The 26712-nt window shown below is 47.1% G+C and overlaps 1 protein-coding gene across 1 annotated transcript; it reads right to left on the reverse strand.

The window, feature by feature from the left end:
- LOC125945309 (uncharacterized) lies at window positions 1-26712 on the reverse strand. The gene is made up of 9 exons (XM_049667080.1): window positions 26624-26712; window positions 18127-18288; window positions 17350-17572; window positions 13096-13255; window positions 12902-13017; window positions 11179-11317; window positions 5990-6163; window positions 2227-2352; window positions 1-211 (listed from the first exon to the last, which is right to left on the reverse strand). Exons 1-9 carry the CDS (start codon window positions 26631-26633, stop codon window positions 8-10), a joined length of 1314 nt encoding a protein of 437 aa, XP_049523037.1. The 5' UTR covers window positions 26634-26712; the 3' UTR covers window positions 1-7.

Raw genomic sequence — 26712 nt, forward strand, 5'->3', positions numbered from 1 at the left:
ATGTCTGTCACGTGGCCAGGTTCACGCAATCTGCTGTGTCCGCAGTGGTCCTGAACCTCGTTCGGAAGAAGTTGAGCACACTGCGGATCAGGTGCAGCCTTGAGAATGGCCCGCCCTTCGACTCGCAGGTGTTGGAAAAGTCAGCGTAGTCGAGATCGAAAACGGCGATGCCAAATTTCACGGAGGTCCCCTGTGCCTTGACTGTGCAGAGCTGCCGAAAAATGCGAAAACAATGCAACCAAACAGGAACAATGGGTATTAGTTTAACATTACGAGAAAACAATATACTTAAAAACCAATGAAAGATTATGTGGTATATCTGACGTGCTGTTGCTTCGATAACGCATGGCTTGTAGTCGGGAAAACAGAATTGGTTGACGACAAAAGGAGTCACTGCTACGGGAAATTCCATAATTGACTTTGTCAGTTTTCTTTTAGCAGCATTATACAGAAATTTACTGCATAAATGTGCTTGATTTACTGCGGAAGCTTTGTCAACTCATGACAGAGATATGCGTCGTTTCAACTACCATTTAACATGTGACGGCAGGAATACCTGCTAAATAAAAAATAAAGGCCCTTCTTATTACTGGGCACGCTGAAAACATCGTGCTATCTTTTAGAAATAACTGGGATCAAAAGAACATGACAGGTGTATTTTGTCAGATCAGTTTACTTGAGATTGTACTTCCGCCGAAGCTGTGATCTGAAAGCAATGCTTTCAAATTTCTGGTACACGAGATCTCAGCACCGCTGCAGCGGTGCTGAGATCTCTTGTACGAGAGAGAAATACGACTGTCTCTTTTTATCGTAAACAGAATTTTTAGAACTATACCCATGGCGCAAAGCAGTGTTATGTTTCTTGACCTAGGTTACTGCCAGAGGAAGACATTATGCACATGAGAAATAAAATGTAATATTTTACTAATTGAAACGTTTGCTAATTATTTTTAAACTAACTACTTCATGGTGCATATTGTAATTTATTAATTGTAGCCGGTGACTTGTAAAGTAATATGCACTTGGAACAAATTATGAGGATGATATCAGTTTCGAGATATGCGTCCCCAAAATTTGCGACGAGATACAATGGTGTTCCAGTAATTTTTTAGCTTCAAGGTATAAAAGGGCGTCCTGGAAAGAAAAAAAAAGTAAGTGGAATAGCACTACATTTTCACCGCAAGCTTGGCAACGCTCATCTCAAATCACGCGCTCGATTCAACATTGATTCCAAATCGATGTGCCAATCACTGGCTTCAATTCGTGCTTCAATATTGTTCTGCACTTAAGTCAGTAGGTCGAAAGTTGATTTGTGAAATTCTATTTATCAGTCGATTGTGCATTTTGATTTCGATGTAAGTAATGTCCACCCTTTCGAGTAATAAAGCTCAATGAATAGATTTGTGCTATATGGAATGTGCAATAAAAATCTGCTAACGTTAAAAAAAACTAAAAATAAACTCCGATATATTAGCTGCAGGTTTCAATCTGGGACCCCTTTTTGTATGCTTGTTATCATACAGTGTACTATATTTGAAATAAAAAATTAAACATGTATATGAATAGAGAAATCCGAATTGGCCCCGAGCTAAAGCTTCCTTAAAGAGCCTGCGAAATTTTCAAAACATTTCCAAAAATTGTTCAGTAAAAAAATTTGAACTACAATGTTTAGGCATCCATAACCCAACACCAAATCTCATATAACACTAAACTGCATCTGTCAGAGCATCTCCAGCAGACAAATTTGCTATATAATTTCATAAGCTTACTTGAGAGTGCTGCACTGTTACAAGCGTACTGCAAAACTGCACTAACAAATCAGTGGTAAATTAATAAGCTTTGTGTAATGCACAAATTTTCTCCGATTTTCGCGTCTGAACGGGTGCAGTTCATAAAATTAGGATATTGTTTTTATTTGCCGATTATTCAATTACTTAGGTATCTTTTAATCATGCAGTATTGAAAGTTTCTTCTTAAGAATTGATCGCCCAAAACACAAAGCTACTTCTTACAGTCGTTATACTTAAGCTATTTTTAATCAAACAAAGATCCCGGAATTTGCTACCGTCGGTGACGAGCTAAACTATTTCGCCATTACCATGCATTTAGACAGGGGTGCTTGGGGCCAAGCTTTCGCTTGATGCTAGAGGCCCACAGAACGTTCAGCTCACTTGCTTATGTCTGTGCAATTACTTGTCGCCAGTGAAATAAGTCGGTGGATCGCACCTTCTTGCAGAGTCCTACTCGGTCGTCGTAAGAGAAGACTATAGGTTCCAAGAAGTGGGGAATCTGCGTGGCATCCACCAAAGGCTCGTAAACTCGTGTCGACAAGAAGCTTGGGCTTTTGCACACCTGTTCCGGGAGGAGTAAATAAATGCCGCTTAAACGCAATAGCTTAAGTCACGAACATTTGCGCAGGAGCTATTCGAGATATGCGTCCCCAAAATTTGCGACGAGATACAATCGTGTTCCAGTAACTTTTGAGCTTCAAGGTATAAAAGGGCGTTCTGAAAAGAAAAAAAAAATAAGTGGAACAGCACTACATTTTCACCGCAAGCTTGGCAACGCTTATCTCAAGTCTCGTGCTCGTTTCAAAATTGATTCAAAATTGATTCCAAATGGATGTGCCAATCACTGGCTTCAATTCGTGCTTCAATATTGTTCTGCACCTAAGTCATTAGGTCGAAAGTTGATTTGTGAAATTCTATTCGGACAGCTTTATAGTCAACGATTTAGGCAAAAACGCTTAACCTTGCACTAGACCGCACAACGCTTGAAACAGTGAAACTGGCATTTTCCGGATCAGTGCTGGCGAACTTTTCATGTTATTACTCATGATGATGATAATTTCTTTTCGCACGTCTCGGACTTACGGCCGTCACTGCGCGTTGCATAGCGCAGCTTGCAACACCGACACCGTGTTCCAATGCCGACACCGCGCTCCAGGAGACCCGCTCCGTGAATGCGTCTCTCTCTCTCTCTCTCTCTCTCTCTCTCTCTCTCTCTCTCTCTCTCGCTCTCTCTCTCTCTCTCTCTCGCTCTCATAGCGCGGTTGTGGTTCAGTAAAGGTACTTGAAACTTGCTAAGTTCAGTCTTTTGCTCTTTTAGAATGCAATATGGTTTGTTATTATCAAACAAAGTTAACTAGGCCCAACCAGGAACCGTCAAAATCCATGGCGTCACGACAAATTGTTCGTGGAAATTAGAGATGGCGTCACCACCGGCCTTCCGTTCTTGGGACTTTTCTGGCTTACCAAGCGTCTTCTCCCGATAAGAGTGGCTTTTTTGTATTGTGTAATTTGTATTTTACTTCCACAGCGGAAATCTTTCTTCTCTTTACTTAGCGTGGAAGCTTGGGCATGTTGGTGATTCATTGGGGGGAGGGGGGGGAGGGGGGGGGGGGGGGGGGAAGAGCGCAAAAAAGACAGGGACTCGAGAGAGCGACACGCACACAACGCTGACTTGCAACAGTTTATTCATGATGAGATGAAGGGATAAATATAGATGGTACTACCACGCGCAACATGTGAATAATCGTAAAAGACTTGGAGCATCATTTCCGATGCTGATAATGATAGCCACAAGCTGACAATGCACACTGGCTGTTTGCCATTCCAACCTCGGCTGCGGGAGGTTGTGGGTTCGATTCCCACCGCCACCGGGCACCCACTGGTTCAAATGAGCACAAGCGTATCCCGGCCTGGTGTTCGGCTTCCTTCAGGGGTGATACGCTTGGGAAAGGAGCCTGCGCCCTGAATTCCCGTCAAAACCCTCGTATATCTACCTCGTAGATACCTTTCTATTTTTCTTTTGGAGAATCGAGGTTGCTGTGGAATCCTTGTAGATATTTGCCAAGATATTCACGTATGCCTCCTGTACTCCTTGATTACGCAATGCCACTATGGCTGCTGGTATTTCTACTGAGTCAAATGCTTTTTCATAATCTATCAAAGCCATATAGAGAGGTTGATGGCACTCCGCAGATTTCTCTATTACCTGATTGATTACATGAATATGATCCATCTTAGAATATCCCTTCCTGAAGCCAACCTGTTCTCTTGGTTCGCTGAAGCCAAGCGTTGCCCTGATTCTATTGGAAATTACCAAGGTGAATATTTTATATGATACTGAAAGCAAGCTAATGGGGCTACAATTCTTGCATTCTTTGAAGTCGCCCTCTTTGTGAATTAGTATAATGTTGGCGTTCTTCCAGATCTTTGGTACACTTGAAATCGTGAGATATTGCGTATAAAGGGCCGCAAGCCTTTTAAGCAGGATATCTCCTTCATCTTTGATAAAATCGACTATTATTATCAGGCATTGCCTGGGATATTATTGGCCTTAGTAAGGTTAGAAGAACTGCTGAGGATTATACAGTGCTGACTAACGGCCACGTCCTCTGCTACAGAGGTCTTCCAGATAAGAGAGAATACCGGGTAGGATTCCTAATCCATAACGACATAGCGGGCAACATTGATGAATTCTACAGCATTAATGAGAGGGTAGCAGTCGTCGTAATAAAGCTGAATAGGCGATATAGAATGAAGGTTGTACAAGCCTACGCCCCAACCTCCAGTCACGATGATGAAGAAATAGAACAGTGTTATGAAGATGTTGAGTTAGCGATGAGGAAGGTGCAAAACTAAGTATACTGTACTAATAGGCAACTTCAATGCAAAAGTGGAAAAAAAGCAGGCTGGTAAGCAAGCAATTGGCAACTACGGCATCGATTCTAGGAACGCTAGAGGAGGGATGTTGGTATAATGGGCTCCGAATAATGAATACATTCTTCAGGAAGCGCAGCAACAAGAAGGCTACCTGGAAAAGCCCTAATGGAGAAACAAGGAATGAAATAGATTTCATACTCTCTGCCGATCCCAGCATAGTGCAGGATCTAGAAGTGTTAGGTAGGGTAAAGTGCAGTGACCATAGGTTACTGAGGTCTAGCATTTCTCTCAATGTGAAGAGAGAAAGAGTAACATTAGTCAAGAAGAAACAGGCCAACCTAGACGCAGTAAGGGTAAAAGCATACCAATTCAGGCTGGTGCTCGAAAACAAATATACAGCTTTAGAACCAGAAGATAAAGACAACATAGAGGTAATGAGTGAAACCCTAACTAGGCTGATCTCAGGAGCAGCAATTGAAGTGGGAGGTAAGGCAACAAGGCAACCAGTAGGTAAGCTCTCCCAAGTAACAAAGGACCTAATAAAGAAACGACAAAACATGAAAGTGGCAAGCTCAAGAGGTCAGACAGAATTCGCTGAACTGTCAAAACTGATCAACAAGAAGAAAGTAAGGGATATTCGAAATTATGACGTGGAAAAACTTAAGGACGCCGTAAAATATGGACGCAGCTTGAAATCAGTGAGAAGAAAGTTTAACAAAGGACAAGGCAAGATGTATGCACTGAAAGATAAGCAGAGTAATATTATCAGACATTTCTATGACAGAGTAAAAGCAGCTGATGAATTCTATACTGAACTGTACAGTACCCAGAGCAGCCAAGCTGCTTTCATTCGAAGTACTGATCAACAGTATACAGAGGCTCCTTCTATGACTAGCGATGAAGTTAGAAGGGCCTTGCAAGATATCACCAGAGGAAAAGCTGCAGGAGATGCTGGAATAACAGTCGATTTAATAAGTGCGGTAGCTCAAATGCCACAGTAGGCACAAATATGGGATGATCTGTGCGGTTGATAGGGATACGACGAAGTCTTTCGACAGGGCTAGCGAGCGATTCCCGGTCTGCTGTAGCTGAGATACAGTAAGTTTTCTTTGTCTAAGTAAGACTAATCGCCATTACTATCTCACCATTAAACACTGGTGAGTGAAAAATTGGCGACATCACATTTGTTTTTTTTTTTTTTTTTTTTTCCTCGCTGGCCAGTGAAAATTGGGTGCACGTTAAAATCGTGTAAATGCGGTAATCCAATGCTGGGTTGAGTCGAACTAGGCCAGTGGCAATGATGATTTTTTGATCCGGCTCACCTGGGCGTAGCTTTCGAACATATCGAAGGTGGAGTCGGCCTCGCATGGCGAGAAGAAACCGTGCTGAGCCGGGTCCGTGAGCACCGCCAAACGACCCTTCATGGTCACTGACAGTGCATACTTCAGAGTCAAACTTGGCGCTGACAGCCTGTGGAAGCTCTCGAACGCCGTTGTCTGCGCAGAATAAACCAGGCCACTAAACTGAGGAGAAGAGCATCATTAGACACGCTTAGAAAGCTTTTGACAGCGAAGCTGTTTAAGCCAGCCGTAATTTGCGGTTCGCGGTTCGTATCAAGAAACTATCAAGAAATTAAAGAAAATAAACTTTCTTGCCGAGTGGGGATTCGAACCCGCGAACCCCCGGTCCCAAGGCTAGCGTCGTAACCACATACAGCCACGCTTGCAGAACATGCATTTATGCCAACCATGCGATTGCGTTAGAGCGTCGTCGTCGTCGTCCACAGTTGGCGCGTTTGCACGCTCCTGCTTTGCGAGGTGAAGAGATTTTGCGCGCTATGAGAGCGAGAGAGAGAGAGAGAGAGAGAGAGACGCATTCACGGAGCAGGTCTGCTGGAACGCATTGTCGGCATTGCAACGCGGTATCGGTGTTCCAGCTGCACTATGCAACGCGCAGTGACGGCCGTAAGTCCGAGACGTGCGAAAAGAAATTATCATCATCATGAGTAATATGATGAAAAGTTCGCGCGCACTTCCAGAAATTGCTGAGCTACGATCGACCAGCTTCGCTGTTTCAAGCGTTGCGCGGCCGAGTTCAAGGTTAAGCGGCTTTTTTTTTTTTTCATGAAGTCTTAATAAACAGGTGGCATAGCATCGTTCTTCTCAAGCACCCCTACCCGCTGTGGCACTCACTGACTATGGGGTTGCGCTGCTGTGCTCCAAGTCGCGGGTTCGAGTCCGGCCACAGCCGCCGCATTGCGATGAAGGCGGAATGCAAGAAATGCTTGTGTACTTAATTTAGTCGGATGTCAAAGAACCCCTGGCCGTCAAAATGAATCCGGAGTCGTCCGCAATGTTTCCGGTGCGATCTTTTCTATGAGGACTGTGCCCCCACTTATAAACGCTGACGGCATAGCAGTATAATTCTCAAGTTGCATGGTTCCTTTAAAGCGAGACTTTCTAAACTAATAAACAAACTATACATGTAAAATTACGGTCGATTCCTCTTGCATAGGAATCGGTAGAACACGAAAGTTAAACGTCACTTCACAAAAGCTGTTGTATGTTTGTTTCAATAACTGACGGTCCTGCCTGTAGCGAAAGGCGCATGACTTGCGGGACGGCGACCGTGTTGTATGTTTGCATTGCGCGCGGTGTCCCGTTGGCGTGCGGCGCTGAAACGCGCCAGGCACCTCAACGCGCTGACATGCCCGCGAGAAATTTATAAGGGCGTTCTAAGCTGCGTGTCGGCGCTTGCATCCATGGCGTAATGGTGTCAATCTCGGGCTTCTGTACTTTTAAAGGTCCTGGATTCGAATCCTGCCGTCGGGCACTTTTAATAATGGTATTTTATTATTTATTAGACAGTACCTCGCTGAAAACTGCGAGTTTGCAAAGTCACGAAGCCGTTTACACTCGGTTCATTATTCCGTGGCTACACCATGTTGTAGCCTCCGCTGTGCTGTGATTACCGAAGCGCTCCCTGTCGGCGGTCGTTAGTGTCGCAATACAGTACTTGGCTTCCCCGCTCCTAGATGTCGGCACGCCACATTCGTTACATGCATTGCAGGAAGCCATTCGTGTTAAAAAAGATGTCGCAGTTTCGCCCGAAAGGCGAAGCATCAATTGCGATAGCAAATTAGCAGAGAGCTATTCGGAGTAGGGATAGTATTTTTGTCGGCTGCATAAAGTTGGACACATTCACTTACTAACTTAATTAACAAGCGTGGTGTCAGCGCGCACAAGCACACATGAATAGAACGCACTCGATGACCGCAGTCAACCACTGTCAAAACGCTGGTAGCAAGCGCAGCCGCCGCGGCGAGCGAAGGTTCGTGCGAGTCTATCGCTTCAACGGAAACTGAGCGGCCGGATGCACAGCGCATACAAAGGTCAGAGCCGTGTGGAGATCGCTTGCAAGATACGGCGCGCGCGACAACACCGGCAGCCCGTACCGGCGCAAAATAATAAAGAACCAAGCGCAAAGCGCAAAGTACATGAACGCATTTGTTGGCAGAGTAGAAGCCGCCCCCCCCCCCCTCCCTCCCACGCTGCCTTCCCTCTTTGCTCCTTTCGCATGGGAGATTGCGTCGCCAGTTACCTTTGCGCCCGGTTGCACGATACGCATTTGGTGCCGCAGCAAAGCGTCACCCCCCTCCCTCCCATACCACCACAGCGTTTCGCGCCACGGAAGTCGCGTTTGCTTTCCGCCGTGCGTTCGCTCTCCGTGATAGCGCGCGTCCCACGCGTGCTTTCACTCGCACATATGGCGCGCGGCGACGACATTATCGTCCTTGAACTTTATACGGAACCTCACGCCGACGCCGACAGCAGAAATCTGCTTGAAGTGTCCATATAATTGCTATCGCAATAAAAAAAAACATCAAAAGCCGTTTCCTTTGACAGCATTATTGGAGCCTGGATGATTATTTCTGCCGTCACATATTATACTTTGAAAAGCTTCGGCTGTTTCACGCGTACGCTGATCGCGCACTGGGGGCATACATTAACTAGGCTTTGAAATTGCTGTCAAAGGAGGAAATGGCTTTCATTGATGACATGATATTTGCGTTTCTATTTAGGCGTTTCTATTTTTTTTTGTTCTACTGTTCTCGCACTAATATTAACATTTTTTCTGCATAATCTTTTGCAATTGATAGGCATAACCCGTCCTGTGGACTTCCTGAGTAATGCTCGTCCGTTTATGCGTAGCTTAGGATGAATAACTTACAACTTGTCCACACGCGAGATTTTTGTTTAGCTCATCATACCCCGTGCTTCTGCTACGACTGACTCAAGTTATTAAGGTGCAGTGGCGTGATATTCCCATGACAGCAGGCTTTTGTGCACAAACTAGGGGACGGTTAATCGCCGGGAGTATGACTGTCAGCCTGTTTTAAAGGCTGCATGTTGTTCGCCAAGCACCCCAACGAGATGATGAGATACGTTAATGAGACGCTAGACATTGAATACCTATAGGTTAACACAAAAAAAGAGCTCGATTACCTATCGCAAGGTCTACGGCTATAAACTACTATTTCTCGGCCTGTGTCGGGTATAGAAAGAATCTTCGATGCGTGCTGCTCGTGTCACCATTCGTACGGTCGACTTGTTTCTTTAAAGGTGCTTTGTTCTTTCCTGTTTTTCTTTTTTGTTGGACGGGGGCGGGGGGGGGGGGGGGGGGGCGACGGAAAGTACGTGACACCTCGCTTGTGTATAAAATTTCACCGCGCTCGCTAATCAAATTTCAGCAGAAAGTTTGCGCTTGTGTCGTTCGTGTCTCTCGTCACCATGCCCTTGTTTGTGCCTAAAAACCTACCTTCATGGAATGCTACCAACTCACTGGAAGCTCTCTGACGTGGTACTTCCGACTCGTCAAAATGCTTACGTTAAAGGAAGTTCCGGCCACTCGAAACCTAAGAAAAAATACTTGCAAGCATCAGGCTGCCCTAAATAATTTAATATAATAGGGTTTTCGAGAGCAAGTTTTGGTTTCGTTTCCCAGGATGTGACCTTGTCATTACGCCACGATGCAGAAGGTGGTCACGTGAGCGTAGTACATCGCGAAGATTTGGCACTGGCTCCGGTTCCCTCGGTCGTCTTTTATGCCGCTACTTGTTATGAAGCCGTACGTACCAACAACACAGACAAATTGATCATTTATACTGTACAAGATTCATAACAGTAGCGGAAATATCAGAATTTTTGCCGTAATCACAGATTGTCTTGTTGTCTTTCGCTAATTAGCTTTAAAATAACTTTACAGAGGGGTGATGTAATTGAAGAATTCCTTCCAACCAGTAGTCAAAGCAAAACAACTTGCTGGAGACACTCCGCCATGCATTATTTCCGGGAAAAGTATTCAACATCTCTACTGAAAATCACTGCTGTTTCAGTTCAGCGGTTTCCGCACTGAGCAAGAAAACGCCGCACAGAAAACTGTTAACTGGAGCAGCCATGATTTTCATGGGACATTTGGCGTCCGGATTTCTCGAAACTGCTGCGAGGCACTAATAAAGCAGCACAAGGGTATGCATTGAGTGCGGGTTTTTTGTAAGCCGGAAAAAAGAAAAAAAAAAGATGGCACGTCTCAGACCAGACATGGAAGCCTTGTTCCCAACAAAATCTGACGTGTTTTTTATTTATTTAATTCCTTAGCTTTGGTCTCCGTCTTCATCTTTTGGTATATTTCTTACCGATCAGACTAGATGTCCACACACAACATCAAAAAAATTATTTTACTTTGCGATTTCTGCGTTGATCGCTTCGAGCTGCCGATTAATTCGTTCTTGTCCTGCCATCTGCCAGTCTGCCAGGTTAGCCCAGACTGCAGCTGAAAGTTGGTGGGTGCCGTATCTGATTGCCTGACTAGGAGGCTTTTTAAAGCGACACTTTCATTCGCTCTTACCCCCTCTCTCGGCCGTAAAAGCTTGCTGTCTGGCCGAGTAAACTGGGCCAATGCAGGAGACAGTGTAATCGAAGGTGGCCACTTGGTGGGCTGGTTATGATACCAGTGCCCATTATACCTGCTCTCAAGGGTTTCAATGCGGTTTGTAACGCCATGAGATCCCTGCTGAACTGTTTAAAGATTAGGGGACTCAGCAACCGCTGTTAAATGCTTATTAGATGCTGCAATGCGTGGGCGCGCATCACTTCTTATTCCTTTCCCTTTCCTTCTCACTTCCCCTTACTTATGTGTAGGGTAGAAAACCGGGTGCAACCTGGTTATTCTCCCTGCCCTCTATATTTTTCTCTTTCTCGCAACGCCGATCAATCCCGGAGGCAATTTAAGGTCACAGCACACTGCACGCGCAATAGTATCTAGCATTAGAGCTAACTAATAAATGTTCCCAGCAGCCTATCCTAGCATGTCCACCTGGAAGCTATCGCTTGACATAATCGTCCTTCGAGGGTTTCTGCCCAAATTTTTTTTTCTAATGTACAGTGCTATTTTTAAAATTTTTTTAGTGATACTCAATTATTTCTTTTGGTGCAACATGTTTGGCTCTCACCATGCTGTGTTGGTAGCTGTCAGGTAGGTCCCGAGGTTGATGCAGCAGCGTCGGTGGCACGACGCGACAGTTGGGCAAAGTGTTGTCCCCTCGCGGGTAGTGGCCGAAAGCGATGAACAGGTCAGGCGCAAACCAGTTCCTGCGCACGGGGACAAAGACTAACTTTGTTTCACCTCTTAAAGCCTATGGTCGCAATTCAGCGACGTACAAGCTCTCGGCTCCCTTAATTCGATCGGGACGCTTAGGCGGGAGCAAGTCGCATTTTGACGTCATGCGAAGTCATTCGACAAAAAAAAAAGAAGACATATCTGCGTATCGCTATCTCTGACTGAAAACAGTGCCCCGCACACGGGGTTTCCTAAAAGAACGAACACTACAAGCTTTACATCTTGAGTATTCAGTGAATGATTCGCATTTCTTGACTACATCAACAAGAACGCATGCATCGTATAAAAGAATAGTTTAAGTAAGGTTTCGTTAGGTTGGGTTAGAAAACTACGGAGGCGTTCCGTGTAGCGCAGCTAGTACATGGACGAAATATGTAGATGAAGAGGAACAACATGAATAAAAAGATCAGGTGCAAAAAAATGTAATCGTCCCCTTTTGTTATACAGGTAAACAGAATGACCGGTATATACCGCGCATTATTTAAGGGTGGAGTAACCATTACTTGGAAGGTGTCGCAGATCTAAACCTATTTACCATTCAAAGATCGGAGTTCCTGCGACCAGTTGCCACGGTACACCGCTTGTGCTAGGGACTTACACATATTGCGTAACATGTGTGCACCACACAGATGTACAAATAATGTTATTTAATGAACCCGTACGTCCACAAGTTGTAATTGGGATATATGAAGTAGTTTCAGTAGCAAAGCGTCGCTAATGAAACACAAAGGCACACTGTAAAACCACGCTACTTGCGTAGCCCTTCGCAGCCTTCCCTGCTAAGGAATGAAGCGCTGCATAATATAGCAGCATTGATGCAACGAAATGACTTCCTTTTATAAGGCCTTCGGTTTGCCTTGAAAAGCATAACCGAAAATGGAGGCGCAAGTATCCCCCTTAGGTGAATTGTGGACGGAGCATATTGGCTATTTTACTGCAGGCTGTTTACCTCACAAAACAACTTACGAAACAGTCGCTAAGAGTCCAAAGAGGCACATGCTTGGTTTAGGGGGCTAAAAACTTGCTAAATTTACCTACCTACTTCCTTGTTCGGTTACCAAGACCCGCCGTACTTGTCGGCCAGCGGTGGCGCCATAGGATAGTGTGGGGCGACGGACAGAGGGAACGGTTATGACGGCGGGCAATATATGGGGCGCACATGTGTACTGTGTGGGTCTCAACATACTGTGCAACAGCATAAAATGTTCGAGAATTACACAACGTGAAGTGGCGGAGAAGTTATAAAACACCGGAACGCCTGAACACATTGCAATTTCTTTTCTTTTTCGTTAGGCTGCCAAATTTGTGTTCGCACCGATTCCTTTTCTTTGCAGGTGCAGATTGAATTCTCAGTGAATTTACAAAGTCACGATAAGGGCCGACAGATGAAAACAGACTGTTGGATAAAAGTTCTATAAACAGGGGTAAAGTAGCTCAGACAGGCCGGCTGACATTTCGATAGGTGGGCCTAGATAGGTCCTCCTATCGAAACGTCGGCATCCTGTCACAGGCATCTTCTCCCTGTTTATATAGCTTTTATCCCGCAGTAAACTCACGCGAAATTTCTGGTGTAGTAGTTAGCCCAGGTGCCGTCCGGAACAATTGCTGCAAAAACTGTGAAGACCTTGATGCCTTGGGCGATGATTTCCTGAGAGTAACGGTCCCGCAAGACCTGCGAAGAGATGGAATGTGTGTGTTCTGACGCAATTCTTATTAGCATCAAATATGCAGGCGGTCACAGTAGTCATACCTTGAGGCACCTCAGGGCAGCTGTTACGTCAAACTCCCTCGGGTTCACGGTAGCTGTGTCCAGAACACCGATGTGGTAGATGGAGTTAGCCCAGAAGGGCTCCAGTGGTTTGAACCCCATAGCGCTCCGATTCAGGAATAACTCCAGGTGATACGCAGCACTACGTCATGAGAACAGCACTCGTCACCACGCGTGCTGGTTACAATTACAACCTACAGTTGCGAGCGCTAGCACAGGCCACATTATTAAAACAATGTTTTGTGCACGCTCCGGAGAAGAATGGTCGTAAATTACGTATACTAAACTAATTCCTTTATTTAAAAAATTCGCAGTTTCACCGAGAGGCGAAGCATCGATGGTGATAGGAAATTAATAGACAGCTATGCGAAGTAAGAATAGCCGTTTTATCAGCCCTTTAAACTTGTAAACATTCGCTTACTAACTAAATAAAGAAACACGGTGTCAGCGCACGCTGGCAAACATGAACACATCGCACTCGACGAGCGCGGACACTCGCAGTCAAAACGCTGGCGTGAGGAAGCGCGGCGGCAGCAGCAGCTTTAACGCAAACTGAGCGGCGAGAACGCACACACAAAGGAAGAGCCGTTGAAGCGATCATAGACTCTGCCCTCAACGCAGATCACTTTGAAGAAATGGTTCGCGCTAGTCACGCAGTCGCTGCGGGAGTACAACGCCGCCCCCCTCCCCTCCCTCCAGAACCTAGTGCGCAACGGAAGAAAGCGCGTTTCCTTCCCACTTTCCTCCCTTGCGCGCGCAAGATTGAGCCGCGGTGGTGGGCTCCCCTCGCACGCTTTAACTCGCACACACAGCATACGACGCGCGGCGACTGTGTTATCGCCCTTGCACTTTGTACGGAACATCACGGCGACGGCAAAAATGCGCCTGGAGTGGTCATATAATTGCTATTGCAATAAAAAAAAAAGTCCGAAGGAAAAATCAAGCGCAATGCCTCAGCAAAATCTACGCGAGAAACTACCTAGGAAAATGCTGGAAAAAGTCTACCGAAGCACTACGAAGCCTTGAGGAGATTTTAGAAACTGTTACGAAGACGAAAAATTCAAATTTACCCGTTAGCGTAAGCCTCGAATAAGTTCAAATGTTTAAACTATGCAAGAAATGCGGTTTATTAAGAGGTGCAATTCTGGCTTATGTAATAAAGAACATGTGCTACTGGACAGTCGCTGTCCGTCATATCACACCTCGCGTTTGCCGGAAACGTTTACATGGACACTGCATAGAAAAGAAAAATTGAGCCTATTGGCTAAAGATTACCCTTCTAAAATACAAAAACACACTATTACCGCTTGAAAGAGGACTGGTAAGCCATAAAGGACTCAAACATGAAAGATGGGTTTTGATGCCACCCATCTCGCACCAGCCTGCCATAATGTCATGATTTTGACAGCGTCAGCTCAGGTGTAGTTAAATTACTGAGCCAAGAACGGCCGCAATACGAAACGTGCTTTGTGATCCGTGACGTCTACGCTGAAGTAAATGTCCTGGAGCTCTGGAGCGAAATTCAAAAAACAAAACTTTTACCTTCAGTTTCTCTTCTAATAGCCAACCTGTTATCGGGGATATTAAAAAAAAATATCGCCCCTTTGGAAAAATACTGTATCAGTGTAGGCTAATTTAACGCTTTTCTTTAATGTCCCTGTAATGGTACATTCGGCTGGTCATTACCGAGCACTTCTGAGCGCTCTGGTGCCGCGTTGCATTCAGCCGGTCGAAATCATGCGCCCGGAACGCATTCGGCTGGTTCTTTCAAAGCACCGCGCTCCAGCTCAGAGCACTTGGATCCGCTCTCACCTTTGACCCGGGAGCGCGATCGATACCCGGCGTATAGTTCCAGTCACGTGGCTTTTGCAGCTTCCGTTGTCGGCGTGGCGTCTGCCGGGGCGAGGCCTATAGGCGCGTGCGCGCTTTGTTTGCTTCAAACAGAAGAAGCACTGACGTGCTTCCAGTTCCGCCTTCCGGCTTCCCTGGCGAGCGGCTGCACGTTCGGCTCGGCCACGCGTTCTCGGGCTCCATTCAAGAGCGGGTCATCATCATCAGCAGCAGCAGCAGCCTATTTTTATGTCCACTGAAGGACAAAGGTTGCGCTTCCCTTCTCGTGGAACCCATTCTGTAACTCTAATGATCCACCGGTTATCCACCCTATGCATTACTGGCGTGCCGAGCTCCATTTTAACAGCGGAGCTGTTTAAGCTCTTGGTTAGGCCGCGTAGGGCGAACAAAAACTGTGGGCCGATCCTGGAGGTTGTGCAGAAAGGGCCCAGCGCAATGGCACATACCCCTATGAACTAGCGAATCTGTTTAGGCTCGAGGATGGTCCATCGAGTGTAGGACCGCAAAACCTCCGCCTGGCGATGACGTCACCTTGCGTCGCCTAGCCAAGCTTCGCCCCAGGTGCGCCGACCGCGGCGAGCCTCGCCACAGCTGCGTGAGCCGTGACGTCATCGCGCGCGCCACATCGCTTCGTCTTAGCTTTGCCAAGCCATGACGTCAACGCACCGTGCGGAGTGGTTGCCGCGGCTACGCAGACACGATGCTAATCCGTGACGTCACTGCGCCGACCCACGGGATATATAGCTCCGCGTTGCCGCCGCGGCGACACCAAAGCCCCGCCGTCTCCGCGCCGAGCACATCGTCGCGAAGATGGGGCGGCCTAGAAGAGCGTCACTCCCGAAGCAGAGGAAGCGCGGCGCGAAAAACGCCGCGCTGCTACTCGAGAGCGAGTGAGACGACTTAGGTCCGATCCCGAGCATCGCGCCGCCGACGCGCGGCGAAACGTTGGCGATTCGCAGAAGATCCGGAGTTACGAGCCGGCGAAACCGAGCAAAAGCGTTTGAGCGTTCAGAAGCGTCCAGGATACTTTAATGACCGCGTGTTCATTGCTCCTTGGGCTGTCGATGATTCCGGGGTGATCTTGCGCAAAACGTGGCCGAGTCTCGAAGCATAACCTCGCAAAAACTTGGCCGAACCGAGATAAAACTAGGTGGGGTCGCCAGCTTCGCTGTTTGCCAGTCTTCGCACCACTAATGTTAAGCTGCCCCAACTTTTTTTTTTTTTTTTGCTCTTAATGTCAATTAGAATATTAGCTATCCTTGTCTGCTCTCGGATCCGCACCGCTCTCTTCCTGTCTCTTAACGTTAGGCCTAACATTTTTCCTTCCACCGCTCTTTGTGCGGTCCTTAACTTGTTCTCGAGCTTCTTTGTTAACCTCCAAGTTTCTGCCCCATATGTTAACACCGGCAGAAGGCAATGATTGTACACTTTTCTTTTCAACGACAGTGGTAAGCTCCCGTCAGGATTTGGCAATACCTGCCGTATGCACTCCGCCCCAGTTCTTCTGTAAATTTCCTTTTCATGATCAAGGTCCCCTGTGAGTAATTGACCAAGATAAACGTACTTTACAGACTCTAGATGCTGACTGGCGATCCTGAATTCTTTCTCTTAATTGCCAGGATATTACAGCGAAAGCTGTATATGGCTAGGCGAAATGACAAAACCGTTCATCCCATGTTTCGCTAAACGTCTGCCTTGGCTGCGCCGTCAGTTACGTCGTTTTCTACGTCGCACCCAAGCGCGCGCGCCATTGGCAGGGCCGTTAGTGGCGTCGTTAGCGAACGCGTTCCCGCCATTGCCACGTTGACGCTGCTCTGCCCGCAACGCCGTCTTCTCAGCTCACCGTTGTCGCATGCATTCGATATCTCGAGTTAGCTCGGCGTCGTGGTTAGCAGCATCCGCCCGCCATTGGCGCTTGAGTTCCACTAGAAACACAAACATGTAACCAATAATTGAGAAACGCTTCAATAAAGCGTCGGAATTAACCCACTGCTAAACACCGGAGCCGCACGTTTCAGCTTCGCTGCTTAACCATCTGTACGGAGTGCTTGGGCGGTGTTTTGATTTTTAACATTATCTTTGCCTTCTGCATATTAATCATCAACCCCACTCTTACACTTTCTCGGTTAAAGTCCTCAATTATTTGTTGTATTCGTCCCTGTTGTTGCTGAACAGGACAATCTCATTTGCGAACCGAAGGTTGCTGAGATATTCGCCGTTGATCCTCACTCCTAAGCCTTCCCAGTCAAGAGCTTGAATACTTCTAAGCATGCAGTGAGTGGGTGCCACATTTAAATTTTCAGTGTGTCGGAGCGATGTAGGGGCCAGCCCCTCCCCCCCCCCCCCCCTCACCGAATGCACCACAAGTATTACCGGCTTACTCACTCGTACGAGATGCCGATACCGAATGCCGTGATCTTGTACAACTGTGCGGCGTCGATGAAGATCAGCAAGTTGGCGTCGAAGAGATTGGGCGCAGCAAGGGAGTTGCGGCCATCCTTTTCCAGCGAGTCGAAGAAGATGTACTCGCACAGGCCGTCCGGCGGGAACATCCGCGTCGAGTTGAGACTCCTGCCCATAGTGCACACCAAGGGCTGGTCGTCCATCACTGCTCGCAATGCGTACAGAGTGACAATTAAGGCCGTGGGCTGTGAGGTGAAACACGACGCGTACTGGCCTTTGTGATGCGCATGCACTGGTGTAAGTTGGTGCATTGGCCAATGAAATCTAGTAGTGCCTATGTTATAATAGACAGCTTAGGCTGACTGTAGTATGGCTATCAGATTATGGTGCGTGACTGACTGTTCTGCGAATAGCACTGTACCACTTGTGATTTTATGCTATTCCTGTGCTGTTATTTCGGAAAGATAGACAGCTGAACAGACACAGAGAGACAGACAGACACACAGACACGGACGGACATACTGTTCAACATACTAGAGAGGCAGACTGTTGAACACCCCCCCCCCCCCCCAAACACACACACACAGAGAGACGGACGGACAGATGGACGTACGGACGGACAGACATGCTGTTGAACTGACTAGATGGACATACTGTTGAACAGACTAGACAGACATACTGTTGAACAGACTAGACAGACAGCCTGTTGAACAGACAGAGAGACAGACAGACGGATAGGAGTCCGAGTGATAGACCTACTTTCGGTGGGAGCGGCTGTTGAAGCGGTAGGTGTCTCAGTTTTCTGTGTCGTGGGCGTGGTGGTTGGCACTGAGGAAACCTCACTGGTTACCTTGCCGGGATTGTATCGAATAATGATGTTGGGAGCCGTGGCCTCCGTCGTCGTGGTCACATCAGAAGAATCTGCGATTGTGCATTGTTGGGGAACTGTGTGCAATTACTTTCAGTACGGTACAAACAAAGAAGTCCACAGCTACTGTCCCGTCACTTTCGTCACAGTGCGGTGCAAATACTCCCGCATGAGGGAAGAGTTATTGCGATAGCAATTATATAGACACTCCAAGCGCATTTTTGCCGTCGCCGTCGTAGTGATGTTCCGTATAAAGTCCAACGGCGATAAAATCCTCGCCGCGCGACGTGCGTTGTCTGTGCGAGTGAAAGCGTGCGAGGGTGAGCCGGGTGAGCCGGCAGGCGAGAGAGGAAGGTGGCCGGAAGCGCGCACTCTTCGTTCGCTCGCGGGGCACGGAGAGGAGGCGACGGAGACGGTAGGGATGGGGGTGCGTTCTGCTCTTGCGGCTGCTACAGACGGAGCTTCCGCGCGGCACCGTATCTTGAAAGCGATCTGCTATGTTGCCGAAGTGTGCACCGCGGGAACCTCATCTCCAAAGCGATCTGCGATGGGTGCAAAGTACAAAAGTGCATGCGCCGTTTGCGGGTAGCTTCGTATGCTCTGTGCTTTCGACGTTTAGTTCGCGTTGAAGCGAGACGCGAGGCAGCGCGAAGGTCAATTTGCCCGCTGCTGCAGGCGCGCTTTGTCCTTCTATCGTTTTTAACAGTGAGATGTGTTCATGTTTACCTTTGCGCACGTGACACCGTGCTTGTTTATTTAGTTAGTAAGCGAATATTTTCAACTTTATACGGCCGATAAAACTACTATCCTTACTTTGTATAGCTGTCTACTAATTTGCTATCGCAATCGATACTTCGCTTTCCGGGTGAAACTGCGACTTCTTTTCTACGCGAGAAACACGTCCCACTGTTCTCAGCACCATTGTCATCATATAAAAACTCTGGCAAAAAAAAAAAGCTTAGTCACAGCGAAGCTTACTGGCTGCTACTGCTAGGTATGAACTTGGTTGCTGCTAGGTCTTAACTTGGTTTAACTTAACTACGCATGTAGGAAGGTATGCTCTAGCGATCATTTTCGGAGGTACCTTCCCTTTCGCGAGATTTCGCGTGGCTAGCGCTGGACGCGTGGGCGCGTACGAGCGATGTTTAAACTTGGTTGTCGAGGTTTAAACTTGGTTGTAGCTAGGCCTATAGTCGTGTAGCTAGGTTGAACTTGGTAGCAGCTAGGTTCGGCTTTTGCTACGCCTGAGTCGAGCTTGGCTTTGCTAGGAAATCGGCAAGCGTGGGTGCACAGCGTAGTGGGTATGACGCTCGCCTTCGCACCGCGAGTACCCGGGTTGAAATCCTGACTAACCAAGAAAGCTTAAATTTTTCTCTCAATCTCTTTCTTTCTGTATTTCTTTCTGTATCTCTCCTTCTTTCTCTTTCTTTCTCTTCTTCTCTCGCTCTCTTCTCTTTCACTCTCCCAAAGGCAGCTGTGTTGCAATCGTCAGTACAATGCAACCATATGGCTCCCATAAATGAACGTTTTGCAAGTGTGTGTGTATAGCGCAGTAGTTATGACGCTCGCCTTCGGACCGTGAGTACCCGGGCTCGAATTCTGCCTTGCCAAGAACGTTCACTTTGTTTTATTTGTTTATTTCTCTCAGGCGGCGAACGCAGACGCGCCGGGACGACGTCACGGCGCATGCGCAGTAGCGCGCCACTGGCGGGAGCTCGGCGGAGCCGTGCCTGTGTGGCGTCGCCTGGTTGCCATGGCTACGGCACGGCTGGCTTTTTGTGAAACGCGCACTTTTTACGGCTGGCTTCAGCGTACCAGGTGTACCAGCTTCAATTCAGTGTACCAGGCGCACACTGAATTGTGTACACCTGGTGCACAATTCAAGCGACTTCTGACTCACTAAAAACCAAACGCTTTGTCATCGATCTCCGGCGTCTGAATGGCGTACTAATCGCGGAATCAAAACCCATGCCCAGAGCAGACGTGGTTTGCGCCAGTTCCGCGAACAAGAAATGCTTCTCTAAATTAGACTTCGTGAAAGGAGACTGGAAAATCCCACTTTCCGCAGAGTCTATATCCAAACCGGCTTTTTCGACAAAATCTGACCTATACCAGTTCCACTATTTGCATTTCGGCATAAAGACGGCACCTGCTGTCTTCGCCAGGTTAATGCGACAGATTACCCAGGGAACTCCCGGCGTCGGGCACTACTACGAGGATGTGCTCATAGCGAGCGCAACCTGGGAAGAGCTCATCTCGTCCCTAAGGCACCTCTTCGCTCGAATTGAAACGGCGGGACTCACCGTGTGTCCAAGCAAGTGCGAATTCTGAACGGAACAAAACCAATTTCTTGGGACACCGAACCGGGAAGAACAAGTTGGCACCACTGGGGAAAACCCTGGGTAAAATTCAAGCCGCACTAGCACCGAAGACAATGCGTCAGGTGCGAGCTTTTCTCGCTTTGACCAGCTATTACCGAGAATTCATTCCGAATTATGCCGAGATAAGCACCCCACTCACCGAACTGACTAGAAAGGGTAAGAACAACATCGTCGGATGGACAGCGACACACTCGAAGGCGTTTAAGCTCAAAAATGCATCTCCACTTTCGTCACAGTGCGGTGCAAATACTCCCGCTTAAGTGAAGAGTACTTTTCTACGCGTGAAACCCGTGCCACTGTTCTTAGCACCATTGTTATCATATAGACACTCTGGTCAAAAACACGTGGTACACAATTCAAACGACTTCTGACTCACTGCTGAGTTGAGTCTAGAGACCGAATGTTTGGGTACTACGAAATGCTGTTTTAGGCGCCTATAACAGGCACTATAAAGCCGTCACCTAAGGTATTTATTGGCGACAAATACTGCCGTTTAGGCCACCGTATACGCTCAATTAAACAAACAAAAAAACTTTCACTGCATAATCTCGGTTTGAGCTATTTGGTGGGTCATATTCGAAGAAATTTACGGCGCTAACTAGACGAGCATTACACCTTCGAATTGAACTCAGAACGATAAATCGCTTTTTAAGTAATGCCAAGTCCTCGGTCCACATCTGATGGTAAATTATGGTTTTTCTTAACCCTTTCAGACGCCAACGAATTCTGTTGACTGAAAACTTACTTTCACCGCATTTCTTGCATATTCAGTCTCATAAAAAGCATACAGCTGCAGAATAGATTAATAATTTTCAATTCTTTAGAGAGTTTTGTCAGGTTTACAGAGCATGGACTCCATGCGAAAACTGACTGCAGGAACATTACATATGAGAAAATCAACTATTTCATGTCTAGTAGGCTTGAAAAGCACCTATCCAGGTACATGAAAATTATGCCTGATGCAACACACTGTGAAAAACAATGAAAGGAGTACACCCACTACACACGACACACTCGCTCTGAGCAAGTACACAAAATCATCTACCTTCCCACTCGTTTCACTAAAGCATTTTGAACCCGTTATTAAAAATTGCAACACAATTCCAATCAGAGCACTTTCAAGATGTATGCGACACACTATAAGTACCATTACTTTCATCAATGCTAGTGCTGCTGACGCACTTTCTTGGCGTATACAATTAATTGTGTACACAGCGTTTCAGAGGGTTAAGAGCCCACTAAACCTGTTTCGAGAAATTAACTCTATTTTCTTGATACAAGAAAATGAGACAAGTTGCGTAGGTTACAAGATTTACCTCAACTGTAGACTGACTAAGTACAGGAAGCAAAGTTGTGGAAGCAATGAAAAAATGCACCGACAATTACGATACTTCCTAATGCAAAATTTGAGCGCAGCTCTATACGGGTTTTATTGGGATAGCAATTATATGGACACTCAAAAGCAGACTTCTGCCGTCGGCCGTCGCCGTCGCCGTCGCCGTGAGGTTCCGTATGACGTCAATGGAGATGAAATCGTCCCCGCGCGTCGAACGCTGTATGTGCGAGTGAAAGGGCGCGAGGGGCGCGCGCTTTCACGGGGAGTGAACGCACGGCGGAGAACAAACGCGCGTTCTGCGCCGTGCTCCCTTAAGGGCTGCAGAAGTAGGCGTCTCTTTCCTCCTTTACAATCACCATATATGTAGAGCAAACGCGCCTTCTTCCGACGCGCGAGAGGCCGTGGAGGAGGGGGGGGGGGTGAGGGAGGGAAGGGAGGCGACGTTTAGCTGCGGCACCAAGTGCCTATTTATATCAGAGGCTCCGGCAACAGTCACCAACGCCGCACGCATTTTGAGCGAACGCGGGCAAAACGCCGACGGCGTCGGCAACAGTTCTGCGTGTTGCCGGTGCTGCTGCATGTCCAAGTTTATACAGCTGATAAAGCTACTATCATTACTCCGTATAGCTCTCTACAATTTTGCTATCGCAATTGATGCTTCGCCTTTCAGGTGAAACTGCGACAACTTTTTCATTTCGCGATATAATGAGGCAAAGAATTTGAAAGAGACATGTAGCAGAGTCGGCGATCGCCGAAAATCTGCTCTGCGGGCCAGGTGTGTTGGCCTTCACACATGACTCGTCCAAGATTCCAGTGTAATCGCTGGTGCCGCGTGGCTTCCAGAAAGTACTACACAATTCGCGTTGTGCATATAATGAGATTACAAAACAATCGCAAACCACGACAATTCAAACAAGCGCGAATGAGACCAAACCAATAAAATCAAACAAGTGTGAGCGAGAGCTGACGCGACCAGACGATGGCGCACGAAACGAGCGGTCCGGCTGAGAATCAGATACGAACACGCTAGAGCCGTCGGGCGGGTCCGCATGACACCGGTTTCCCGCGCGCACGTCACTCAAGGGGTCGCTCTCATTGGTCTCCGCCGTTCGCAGCTCGCGTATTTCATCACCCGCTCCGCGTTCGCTCGGTACGCCGCCGATGCCGACGCTCGGCTCAGAAACGAGCGCCTAAGAGCTTCGCTCTAAAACAAGCAAACACCATCTCAACATTATCGGGTATTAAGTTGCGTCTTTTTTTTCCCGGAGTAGTGGTTTGCATATGGAAAGACAACACTGAGCATTCACCGCATTTACGGGCACATATTTGTACTACATATTTGTACATATTTGTACACATATCCGTGACAAGAAAACTTGGCATATGACAAGGTAAAATGTTTGCCCCGAAAGATAAGCAGGGTAATATCAGCAATTTCGAGGACATAGTAAAATCAGCGGAAGAATTCTATACTGACCTGTACAGTGCCCAAAACAGCCAAGCTACTTTCATTCGAAGTAGTGACGAAAATGATACAGAGGCTCCTTCTATAACTAGCGATGAAGTTAGAAGGGCCTTGAAGCTGCTGGAGAAGATGGAATAACAGTCGATTTATTCAAAGATGGACGAGATATCTTGCTTGAAGAACTTGCGGCCCTTTATACGCAATGCCTCACAACTTCAGGTGTACCAGAGAGCTGGAAGAACGCCAATATTATACTAATCCATAAGAAAAGAGACGTTAAAGAATTGAAGAGTTATAGACCCATTAGCTTGCTTTCAGTATCATATAAAATATTCACCAAGATAATTTCCAATAGAATCAGGGCAACACTTGACTTCAGCCAACCAAGAGAACAGGTTGGCTTCAGGAAGGGATATTCTACAATGGATCATATCCATGTCATCAACCGGGTAATCGTGAAACCTGCGGAGTATAATCAACCTCTCTATATGGCTTTCATAAATTATGAAAAGGCATTTGATTCAGTAGAAATACCAGCAATCATAGAGGCATTGCGTAATCAAGGAGTACAGGAGGCATACGTGACTATCTTGGCAAATATCTACAAGGACTACACAGCAACCTTGATTCTCCAAAAGAAAAGTAGAAAGATATCTATCAACAAACGGGTCAGGCAAGGAGACACAATCTATCCAATGGTATTCACTGCATGCTTAGCAGAAGTATCCAAGCACTTAGATTGGGAAGGCTTAGGAGTCAGGACCAACGCCGAATATCTCAGCAACCTTCGGTTTGCAGATGACATTGCCCTATTCAGCAACAATGGGGACGAATTGCAGCAAATGATTGAGGACCTTAACCGAGAAAGTGTAAAAGTGGGTTGAAGATTAATATGCAGAAGACAAAGATAGCCTGGCAAGGGAACAAGAATTCAGGATCGCCAGTCAGCCTCTAGAGTTTGTAAAGGAGTACGTTTATCCAGGTCAGTTACTCACAGGGGACCCTGATCATGAGAAAAAAATTCAGAGAAGAATAAAATTGGGTTGGAGTGAATACGGCAGGCCTTACCAAATCCTGACTGTGAGCTTACCACTGTCATCGAAAAGAAAAGTGTACAATCATTGCATTCTACCTGTGCTAACATATGGGGCAGAAACTTGGAGGTTAACACAGAAGCTCGAGAACAAGTTAAGGACCGCACAAAGAGCGATGGAACGAAAAATGTTAGGCCTAACGTTAAGAGACAGGAAGAGAGCGGTGTGGGTAAAAGAGAAAATGGTCATAGCGGATATTCTAGTTGACATTAAGAGAAAGAAATGGAGCTGGGCAGGCCATGTAATTCGTAAGATGGATAACCGGTGGAGCATTAGAGTTACAGAATAGAATCAAAGAGAAGGGAAGCGCAGTCAAGGGCGGCAGAAAACTACATGGGATGATGAAGTTAGGAAATTTGCAGGCGCATGTTGGAATCAGCTAGAGAAAGACGGGGGTAATTGGAAATCGCAGGGAGAGGCCTTCGTCCTGCAATGGACATAAATATAGGCTGATGATGATGATGAGGACTTGTACTTTGGTACGTTCGATGCTACAACGCCCTCTCGAATTCCAGTATGACCCGAAGCGGTAGCGTAGTGGCTTTGGTGTTGCACTACTAAGCCATCAAATGCCCGCCACGGCGGCCGCAGTTCGATGTGGGCGAAATTAAAAAACGCCCCTCTGTTCCCCTTCTCTAGTTTATTCATAGCGAGTGTCTAGAATCTGGCAGCCTTGATGTCATTAGGAACGTAGCATACGAAGGTTTATTAGCCACGTGCCTGCTCTCATAAGATCGCATGTTACGTGACACCACTGGGCAAAAATAATGTTCTACATCCGCCCGCTATGGTTCTTAGTGGCGCTGGCTAACGCTCTCATATAGGGCTATATCTACTAAACATAGATACCCAAGTTACTGGACGAATTGATAGCCGCCGCCGTAGCACAATAGGTAGTGCAATGCACGCGTTATGCTGAGTTTGTGGGTTCGGCTCCTAGCGGCGACAAGTTATCTTTTCGTCCACTTTGTTCCCCCTCCCCCCCCCTTTTTTTTTTTTTTTTGTAGAGCGAAGCCGTAGGTCACTAGGCTTCCATGAATTTTTCAACTCCGTAAGCAAAAACTAAGGTCCCGAATTTGATATAATATCGCTTCATTCTAAGCAAAACCTTATACGTCTCATCACTTGGATATCCATCTTGAGTAAATTAGTTGTCAATAGGCACCATTTTCAAGATCAGTAGACCCTCGGATAGATAATAAAGGTTTCTCAAAGATTTACTGCTGTTCGGCCGCGTCAGCCATGTCCTACGTTCACACCGCCCTCCCTTTGTCGTCGTTCCAAGCTCGTGCGTGCCTGGTTTCCTTCCGCTCTCCCAGGGCGGCGGCACCATCGTACGTTGAAGGCAAGGCAAGCTGCCGTTCTCCATTTTGAATTTCCCTTCTCTCGTCGTAATGGGGACCGCGCATATATAGTGCGCACTCCCGAAGAGCAGCGCCCTACGAAGAGCGACGGCGAAAACAGATACGAGAATGCAATCGGTGGCGCGGGCGGCAAACAACCGATGAAGATCGTTCCCGAGAGGCCAGCTGCAAGCGGCTCGCCATGCAAGACGACGCAAGTCGTGTGCTTTGCGTCGTGTGCTAAACAGCTTCGTTGGTCATCCACTTTCACAGAGTGGAATGGGTCATGATCTTTGTTTACTGCGCTTTAGTTTCAACCACAGCTAATTTCCCCGATGCTTTCTATGGCTTTATTGTCTGTTGGGTTTGTGTGGTCGGAGTTCCCTGTAGTGATGGGCGTAGCGTAGCCTCCGAAATTGGGAAGTGAAGATAGTGCGTACCCTTCCATCACGGAGGCCATGCGCGTTGCCAAGCAGTTTGCGCCCAGCTGCGGTGTCCTCGCTCCACTGCCGAGCTGATTGATCGGAGCGTGACGGTGCATGGCTTTTGTCGTTTCGCATCCAAGCCAAGTGCTTGTCGCTCGCGTCTCTGAGAGACGTGCAGGGTAAAAAAGTGAAATGAACCGAGCTCTCTGCAGCCCATCTGAGAGCATGACACCACGAGCGAAGCGCAATGAGAGTGCGCTCAGCTAAAACACAGTTTAATGATTATGTGTGAACCTGAAACGAATTCTGAAAAGATTCACTTGAATTCAGACACAAATGCTTACCGAAGCCCATGGCGAAGAAAACGATCAGTGCGCCGACTAGTATCAAAGAGATAACGATGGCACACAACACAGTTGCCCACGCGGCGACG

This window comes from Dermacentor silvarum, chromosome 5 (assembly GCF_013339745.2).
Source record: "Dermacentor silvarum isolate Dsil-2018 chromosome 5, BIME_Dsil_1.4, whole genome shotgun sequence".
NCBI lineage: Eukaryota > Metazoa > Arthropoda > Arachnida > Ixodida > Ixodidae > Dermacentor > Dermacentor silvarum.

Coding starts and splice junctions, on each gene's coding strand:
- LOC125945309 (XM_049667080.1), bottom strand. Junction 17,573..18,126: donor AACAGCCGCTCCCACCGAAA/GTAGGTCTATCA, acceptor CATTGCGAGCAG/TGATGGACGACCAGCCCTTG. Junction 2,353..5,989: donor TGTTCGAAAGCTACGCCCAG/GTGAGCCGGATC, acceptor CTCCCGGAACAG/GTGTGCAAAAGCCCAAGCTT.